Here is a 9,945-nt window from a genome sequence, read left to right on the forward strand (position 1 = left end):
CAAGTCTTGTTGTCTTCTCACCTATCCTGATGACGTCTCTAGGACACTCCTCCTCCTCTTCCTCCTCCTCTTCCTCTCTTCTTGCCTGGCTGAGGATGATGGGGTAGACCACGTCTCTGTCTCTGTCCATCCTAGGGAGGCTCTGTCTGGACAGGGATGACATGTACAATAGTCGGTTAGTCATGTCTCTCTCAGGGAGGCTCTGTGTGAGCAGGGATGCTATGTACAATAGTCAGTTAGTCATGTCTCTCTCAGGGAGGCTCTGTCTGGGCTGGGATGACATGTACAATAGTCGGTTAGTCATGTCTCTCTCAGGGAGGCTCTGTCTGGGCTGGGATGACATGTACAATAGTCGGTTAGTCATGTCTCTCTCAGGGAGGCTCTGTCTGAGCAGGGATGACATGTACAATAGTCGGTTAGTCATGTCTCTCTCAGGGAGGCTCTGTCTGAGCAGGGATGACATGTACAATAGTCGGTTAGTCATGTCTCTCTCAGGGAGGCTCTGTCTGAGCAGGGATGACATGTACAATAGTCGGTTAGTCATGTCTCTCTCAGGGAGGCTCTGTCTGGGCTGGGATGACATGTACAATAGTCGGTTAGTCATGTCTCTCTCAGGGAGGCTCTGTCTGAGCAGGGATGACATGTACAATAGTCGGTTAGTCATGTCTCTCTCAGGGAGGCTCTGTCTGAGCAGGGATGACATGTACAATAGTCGGTTAGTCATGTCTCTCTCAGGGAGGCTCTGTCTGAGCAGGGATGACATGTACAATAGTTGGTTAGTCATGTCTCTCTCAGGGAGGCTCTGTCTGAGCAGGGATGACATGTACAATAGTCGGTTAGTCTGGAACAGGGATGGGAAACTTTGATGGGGGTGGGGCCTTTAAAAAAAGGAGCGGAGAGAAGATTTTGCTATTTTTATTTTATCACTAATTTCCTGCAATTCTACACATTCTGCCATAGGGTGGAGAGAATTGTTTACTGTTCTTAATATGATATCTGAGTGAGAGACTAACAACATCAATGGGGGCCCCCCGGTCTGTAATTCGACCATGATTACTAAAAGTTGAAATAGCTGGCGGCTAGACTAACTTACCAATCTAAAAAAATGAAATGCTGAGAGAAAGCTAATTGAGTGACTGTCAGTGACTGACATAAGAGAAAAACGGCTGGTGCCCAACCACATGTCCAAATAGCACCTTGTGTATTGTACTATTCTATTGATCCACTGGCCTTAAAACATTTCTAGTAAAACAATAAAATGAAGGCGATAAGAAACAAAGTGAAGGTTTGACTGTAATAACTGGTGACTGATGTGGAGGTGAGACGTAACATTACTGACCTGCGTGTTACCGCTAGATCTCCATCTTCATCCAGGGGTGGTTCTACCCCTCCGTCCTCCCCTCCGTCAGCCCCTCCGTCAGCCCCTCCGTCCTCCCCTCCGTCAGCCCCTCCGTCCTCCCCTCCGTCAGCCCCTCCGTCCTCCCCTCCGTCAGCCACTCCGTCCTCCCCTCCGTCAGCCCCTCCGTCAGCCCCTCCGTCCTCCACTCCGTCAGCCCCTGTCTCACTCCCCCTAGCATCTCCCCTTCCCTTCTCCTCCTGGGTGTCGCGGTCTAACTCTTCCCCTCCGCATGGGGAACCGAGGTCACAGGTGTCCTGCTTTGCTCCGTCCCACAGGATTCTGAACCGGGAGATGAACACTAGACACACAGGCTGCGTTTAGACAGGCACCCCAATTCTAATATTTTTTTCAACTAATTGCTATTTTGACAATCAGATCAGCTCTGAAACAGAAATTATGTGAATAGATCTGATGTGATTGGTCAAAAGACCAATTGGGCTGCCTGTGTAAACGCAGCCATAGAGAGTTGGGACAGTTCCATTGACATTCAGGAGAGCCCTACATTGAAACTAAATTACAACATTTACATAATTTAATTTTGTGTCATTTCACTCACTCACACACACACACACACACACACACATGCACGCACACACGCACACACGCACGCCAGTACCTGGTTGTCCTACGCTGTTAAGGCGTGCCATGAGGTGGCAAGAGTTGGGCAGCAACAGGTGAACGTCAGACAGCACCGTGTCATAATGGAAGGTGATCTGGTCCATGGCTCACCCTGCATGTCATCTACCTGCCTGCAGCACACCTGGGGAACACACACACACGTCAGATACACGTGTCGCAAGCTAACAACACACACACACACACACACACACACACACACACACACACACAGGCGCATACATGTGTCGCAAGCACACAGGTCAAACACACACACCCTTTTAAGACCTTAAACTACAAAATACCAAGAGCAAACATAGATCCTGCCAGTGCCATATTCCCAGATACACACTCCTGTTGTGACAGCGTGATAGATACACACTCCTGTTGTGACACCGTGACAGATACACACTCCTGTTGTGACACCGTGACAGATACACACTCCTGTTGTGACACCGTGACAGATACACACTCCTGTTGTGACACCGTGATAGATACACACTCCTGTTGTGACACCGTGATAGATACACACTCCTGTTGTGACACCATGATAGATACACACTCCTGTTGTGACACCGTGATAGATACACACTCCTGTTGTGACAGCGTGACAGATACACACGCCTGTTGTGACAGCGTGACAGATACACACTCCTGTTGTGACACCGTGATAGATACACACTCCTGTTGTGACACCGTGATAGATACACACTCCTGTTGTGACAGCGTGACAGATACACACTCCTGTTGTGACAGCGTGATAGATACACACTCCTGTTGTGACACCGTGACAGATACACACTCCTGTTGTGACACCGTGACAGATACACACTCCTGTTGTGACACCGTGACAGATACACACTCCTGTTGTGACACCGTGATAGATACACACTCCTGTTGTGACACCGTGATAGATACACACTCCTGTTGTGACACCATGATAGATACACACTCCTGTTGTGACACCGTGATAGATACACACTCCTGTTGTGACAGCGTGACAGATACACACTCCTGTTGTGACACCGTGATAGATACACACGCCTGTTGTGACACCGTGATAGATACACACTCCTGTTGTGACACCGTGATAGATACACACTCCTGTTGTGACAGCGTGACAGATACACACTCCTGTTGTGACAGCGTGACAGATACACACGCCTGTTGTGACACCGTGATAGATACACACGCCTGTTGTGACACCGTGACAGATACACACTCCTGTTGTGACACCGTGACAGATACACACGCCTGTTGTGACACCGTGATAGATACACACTCCTGTTGTGACACCGTGATAGATACACACTCCTGTTGTGACAGCGTGACAGATACACACTCCTGTTGTGACACCGTGACAGATACACACGCCTGTTGTGACACCGTGACAGATACACACTCCTGCCTCACTGCTAAGAAACATGAGACTGCTCAGAACATCTCACAAACAGATAGACAGGCAGTGTTTAAGTGGTCCAATCAGAGCACAAAGAAGTCAGAAGAAGACATTGAAGGGAGTCTGTTGGTATAAGAGACATCAGCCAGACCCACGCAGAGAGAAGACTGGAGAGATGAGAACAGTTTGACTATCTGTTAGACAGGTGAAATACAACCCTGCTATCTGTTAGACAGGTGAAATACAGGCCTGCTATCTGTTATACAGGTGAAATACAGACCTGCTATCTGTTAGACAGGTGAAATACAGACCTGCTATCTGTTAGACAGGTGAAATACAGCCCTGCTATCTGTTAGACAGGTGAAATACAGCCCTGCTATCTGTTAGACAGGTGAAATACAGCCCTGCTATCTGTTAGACAGGTGAAATACAGCCCTGCTATCTGTTAGACAGGTGAAATACAGCCCTGCTATCTGTTAGACAGGTGAAATACAGCCCTGCTATCTGTTAGACAGATTAAATACAGTCCGTGCCGGAACACAGAACTAAAAGACAAGGCCAACAGCTAAATGGATTGTCCAGCCCTCAGCCAGAGGCAATCTGCGGCTCATTTAAGTGCCCTGTAAAAGCTGAAATTGACGTCGCCATAGCTACCGACTAAGGAGAGTGTGTTAACGATCTTGTATTTACTATGTCAACAAGAGACATAATACATTGTTTGGAAACACAATCTTCTTAGTCGGTGTGGCTAAAATGTATGTTGTTATGCACTGCAGTTAGCTAGCAGCTAACTGTTAGCTGTCACTCACCTTTCCAGTGGTAGCTGGCTAGCTAGCTTGCTAGCCAGAAGCTGTCAATTAAAATGCTGCAAATACGTGTGTCTGGTAAACATGTATTCATTTGGTTAGCCAAATAAACTAGTCTTCCCTACGGTGGGAACCTCTGACAAAAGTAACTGAATGGGTGGGAGGGAACCTGCTAGAAACAGCTACCCTGCGCTAGCTTGATGCTAGCTACTTTGATAATGAATGACTGCAAGGTCCAGAGCAGACTAACTACGAAGCTAGCTAACGTGGGACATTTAAATGAAACACTTCCAACAAATGACATACAGTACAGTCTAATAACACAAACACGCATTCAAATCTGAGCTTACAACGACGCACAGATTCGCAGCTTGTCTCAAATGTCAGCTTCCAAGCAGTACAGAAAGAACACTGAGAGTCCAGAATGCACACGGTGCATCAATATTATTTCACCCACCAACAAAGGAAACAAAAGCCATCCAAAACGTTCTGCTTGCTACGCATCAAGAAATCATTCAATATGTAAACTGCAACACTGCTCCAAAGGCACTAAAATGGCATTTGGATTAGAATTAAAATGTAAACAGAGTTAGATTTTCACGTAGATTGTGAATAAGTATCTACGTGTGTGTTGTTGCCACTTTTCCTCACTCAAATAATTCAAACGCTAAAACGGATTAAATTAACATAATGTGTTCAACACAATTATTCCAGTACTGGCATTTGGGGTTAAATAAACTGCCAATTTAAAACAGGCACTATCAGAGTCTGGCTTTGGTAATGTATTGGTGGACATCTCTAATATAAGTTAAATAATTAGATAGGTACCTGGGGGCTAAGTCAGTAATAATTATGTGGACCAGACAGAGTTTGATTAATATTACCCTTTTCTCTACAGATAGCAGGCCAAGCTGATTAAAATGCTTGACCTCCAGATGAGTAGGAGGGGGGAGTTTAAGTACAACTCACCAGCTTGTTTTGGTTGGTTTGTAGCTTATTCTTTAGATGTTTAGGGATGCTGGTGAACCATGATGTGCAGGCTTAATCAAAGTGACACTGAACTAGCGCACCAGCCAGATTCATTAGGGTGTCTCTATCAAGATATTTTGAGGTCCGAGCTAGGAATTAAAACATTTTTGGTTTATCTTTGTTAAAACCTTCAGTGCCATAGTCTCACCAGTCAGGTACCTATCCAATTCCCACACAAGGTAGCTGCCGGAGGTGTTTGGCGTAACGGAGGTTTTTTGGTGTGACCACTGAGTTGCCCACTTTGACCCTCAAACCAGGGGTCCTTGCAAGATTTACTCTGGAACCAAATTAGATGGATTCTGTTTTTCCAAGAGGAAGAGAAAGTTTGTAATCTGAAAGCCATTTAGTGATATTGGATAACTCTGCACTAAGGATCTCTTCTAGTGAGGCTTTGTTCTTATGGGACACCAGTAGAGCAGAGTCATCTACATACAAAAACAATTTACGAGAGCAGGCTGATTTCTCTATTATTAATGTACAGTAGGAAGAGAAGTGGGCCAAGGCTGCTCCCCTGCGGGACCCCACGGCCAATCCCTTTCCATTAACATCCAACCATTTGGTCTCTACCTGTTAATTAGGATTTAACCCAGTCAATGGCCCTGCTGTTAATACCAAGGGCTTTTAACTTGTAGAGCATGATACTATGGTCAACCATGTCAAATGCCTTCTGCAGATCCAGCATTACCATTCCACAGAAATGTCCCCGGTCAACTTCTTTCCTGATAAAGTAAGTTAAAGAGCGACTGAACACGCCGATTGGTACGTGTGTTTTTCTGTTGCTCATTAGAAAAACGAGATTTCAGTCTTGGAGTTGTGAGACACTGTAGACGTGGAAGCATATTTCACTTCCTCAAAATCCCCAGAATGAATCTAAAATAACTCAAGAAATCTGTAATTAATTTTGACCTTTTTTGCTGAGGATGTTTTCGTTGTTCAATTTTACATCTAACTAAGGTGTTTGGTGCCATATTTCTGAAGTTTAAAAATGCGAGACACGTTGTCGTATGTAAACAAAGTCGGAGCTGCTGGTCAGGGCTGTTTCACGGTCTATGCTATTGTATGGAGAGCAATCACTGCACCTTGTGACACACGGATGTTCCAAAGTCTGTTTTAGACAAGACTGACTTTATGACCAAAATTATACTATTTACAATTTTTAGTCGTTTTTTACACTAAAATACCTGACATATTGATGCCACGTAGGCCGTTTTCAAAGGGATGTGTTGCTTTTTAAAGGCAGTCACACTTTAAAACAATAGACGGGTCAGTGGAGTGGGACTTTCTAAAACCAGACTGTAGTTTGTATAAAATATTATTCTTGCCAGTATATTCCTCTGTTCCTATGGATACGGAACAAGCTAGAGTGTTTATATTATTCTTGCCAGTATATTCCTCTGTTCCTATGGATACGGAACACGCTAGAGTGTTTATATTATTCTTGCCAGTATATTCCTCTGTTCCTATGGATACGGAACACGCTAGAGTGTTTATATTATTCTTGCCAGTATATTCCTCTGTTCCTATGGATACGGAACACGCTAGAGTGTTTATATTATTCTTGCCAGTATATTCCTCTGTTCCTATGGATACGGAACACGCTAGAGTGTTTATATTATTCTTGCCAGTATATTCCTCTGTTCCTATGGATACGGAACACGCTAGAGTGTTTATATTATTCTTGCCAGTATATTCCTCTGTTCCTATGGATACGGAACACGCTAGAGTGTTTATATTATTCTTGCCAGTATATTCCTCTGTTCCTATGGATACGGAACACGCTAGAGTGTTTATATTATTCTTGCCAGTATATTCCTCTGTTCCTATGGATACGGAACACGCTAGAGTGTTTATATTATTCTTGCCAGTATATTCCTCTGTTCCTATGGATACGGAACACGCTAGAGTGTTTATATTATTCTTGCCAGTATATTCCTCTGTTCCTATGGATACGGAACACGCTAGAGTGTTTATATTATTCTTGCCAGTATATTCCTCTGTTCCTATGGATACGGAACACGCTAGAGTGTTTATATTATTCTTGCCAGTATATTCCTCTGTTCCTATGGATACGGAACACGCTAGAGTGTTTATATTATTCTTGCCAGTATATTCCTCTGTTCCTATGGATACGGAACACGCTAGAGTGTTTATATTATTCTTGCCAGTATATTCCTCTGTTCCTATGGATACGGAACAAGCTAGAGTGTTTATATTATTCTTGCCAGTATATTCCTCTGTTCCTATGGATACGGAACACGCTAGAGTGTTTATATTATTCTTGCCAGTATATTCCTCTGTTCCTATGGATACGGAACACGCTAGAGTGTTTATATTATTCTTGCCAGTATATTCCTCTGTTCCTATGGATACGGAACACGCTAGAGTGTTTATATTATTCTTGCCAGTATATTCCTCTGTTCCTATGGATACGGAACACGCTAGAGTGTTTATATTATTCTTGCCAGTATATTCCTCTGTTCCTATGGATACGGAACACGCTAGAGTGTTTATATTATTCTTGCCAGTATATTCCTCTGTTCCTATGGATACGGAACACGCTAGAGTGTTTATATTATTCTTGCCAGTATATTCCTCTGTTCCTATGGATACGGAACACGCTAGAGTGTTTATATTATTCTTGCCAGTATATTCCTCTGTTCCTATGGATACGGAACACGCTAGAGTGTTTATATTATTCTTGCCAGTATATTCCTCTGTTCCTATGGATACGGAACACGCTAGAGTGTTTATATTATTCTTGCCAGTATATTCCTCTGTTCCTATGGATACGGAACACGCTAGAGTGTTTATATTATTCTTGCCAGTATATTCCTCTGTTCCTATGGATACGGAACACGCTAGAGTGTTTATATTATTCTTGCCAGTATATTCCTCTGTTCCTATGGATACGGAACAAGCTATAGTGTTTATATTATTCTTGCCAGTATATTCCTCTGTTCCTATGGATACGGAACACGCTAGAGTGTTTATATTATTCTTGCCAGTATATTCCTCTGTTCCTATGGATACGGAACACGCTAGAGTGTTTATATTATTCTTGCCAGTATATTCCTCTGTTCCTATGGATACGGAACACGCTAGAGTGTTTATATTATTCTTGCCAGTATATTCCTCTGTTCCTATGGATACGGAACACGCTAGAGTGTTTATATTATTCTTGCCAGTATATTCCTCTGTTCCTATGGATACGGAACACGCTAGAGTGTTTATATTATTCTTGCCAGTATATTCCTCTGTTCCTATGGATACGGAACACGCTAGAGTGTTTATATTATTCTTGCCAGTATATTCCTCTGTTCCTATGGATACGGAACAAGCTAGAGTGTTTATATTATTCTTGCCAGTATATTCCTCTGTTCCTATGGATACGGAACACGCTAGAGTGTTTATATTATTCTTGCCAGTATATTCCTCTGTTCCTATGGATACGGAACAAGCTAGAGTGTTTATATTATTCTTGCCAGTATATTCCTCTGTTCCTATGGATACGGAACACGCTAGAGTGTTTATATTATTCTTGCCAGTATATTCCTCTGTTCCTATGGATACGGAACACGCTAGAGTGTTTATATTATTCTTGCCAGTATATTCCTCTGTTCCTATGGATACGGAACACGCTAGAGTGTTTATATTATTCTTGCCAGTATATTCCTCTGTTCCTATGGATACGGAACACGCTAGAGTGTTTATATTATTCTTGCCAGTATATTCCTCTGTTCCTATGGATACGGAACACGCTAGAGTGTTTATATTATTCTTGCCAGTATATTCCTCTGTTCCTATGGATACGGAACACGCTAGAGTGTTTATATTATTCTTGCCAGTATATTCCTCTGTTCCTATGGATACGGAACACGCTAGAGTGTTTATATTATTCTTGCCAGTATATTCCTCTGTTCCTATGGATACGGAACACGCTAGAGTGTTTATATTATTCTTGCCAGTATATTCCTCTGTTCCTATGGATACGGAACACGCTAGAGTGTTTATATTATTCTTGCCAGTATATTCCTCTGTTCCTATGGATACGGAACACGCTAGAGTGTTTATATTATTCTTGCCAGTATATTCCTCTGTTCCTATGGATACGGAACACGCTAGAGTGTTTATATTATTCTTGCCAGTATATTCCTCTGTTCCTATGGATACGGAACACGCTAGAGTGTTTATATTATTCTTGCCAGTATATTCCTCTGTTCCTATGGATACGGAACACGCTAGAGTGTTTATATTATTCTTGCCAGTATATTCCTCTGTTCCTATGGATACGGAACAAGCTAGAGTGTTTATATTATTCTTGCCAGTATATTCCTCTGTTCCTATGGATACGGAACACGCTAGAGTGTTTATATTATTCTTGCCAGTATATTCCTCTGTTCCTATGGATACGGAACAAGCTAGAGTGTTTATATTATTCTTGCCAGTATATTCCTCTGTTCCTATGGATACGGAACACGCTAGAGTGTTTATATTATTCTTGCCAGTATATTCCTCTGTTCCTATGGATACGGAACACGCTAGAGTGTTTATATTATTCTTGCCAGTATATTCCTCTGTTCCTATGGATACGGAACACGCTAGAGTGTTTATATTATTCTTGCCAGTATATTCCTCTGTTCCTATGGATACGGAACACGCTAGAGTGTTTATATTATTCTTGCCAGTATATTCCTCTG

General features: G+C 42.9%; 1 protein-coding gene across 1 annotated transcript in view; it reads right to left on the reverse strand.

The window, feature by feature from the left end:
• Positions 1-4,649, reverse strand: part of LOC121551613 (methyltransferase-like protein 22) — a 44,315-nt gene extending 39,666 nt beyond the window's left edge. The window contains exons 1-5 of the mRNA XM_041864315.2: positions 4,570-4,649; positions 2,016-2,159; positions 1,546-1,697; positions 1,340-1,431; positions 22-146 (exon numbers count right to left, since the gene is read on the reverse strand). Coding sequence (XP_041720249.2) covers positions 22-146; positions 1,340-1,431; positions 1,546-1,697; positions 2,016-2,121 — 475 coding nt within the window. The 5' untranslated portion in view covers positions 2,122-2,159; positions 4,570-4,649. The remainder of the gene's footprint in view (positions 1-21; positions 147-1,339; positions 1,432-1,545; positions 1,698-2,015; positions 2,160-4,569) is intronic.
• Between the last annotated feature and the right edge of the window lie 5,296 nt (positions 4,650-9,945).

Source organism: Coregonus clupeaformis, unplaced genomic scaffold (genome assembly GCF_020615455.1).
Source record: "Coregonus clupeaformis isolate EN_2021a unplaced genomic scaffold, ASM2061545v1 scaf0235, whole genome shotgun sequence".
Taxonomy (NCBI): domain Eukaryota; kingdom Metazoa; phylum Chordata; class Actinopteri; order Salmoniformes; family Salmonidae; genus Coregonus; species Coregonus clupeaformis.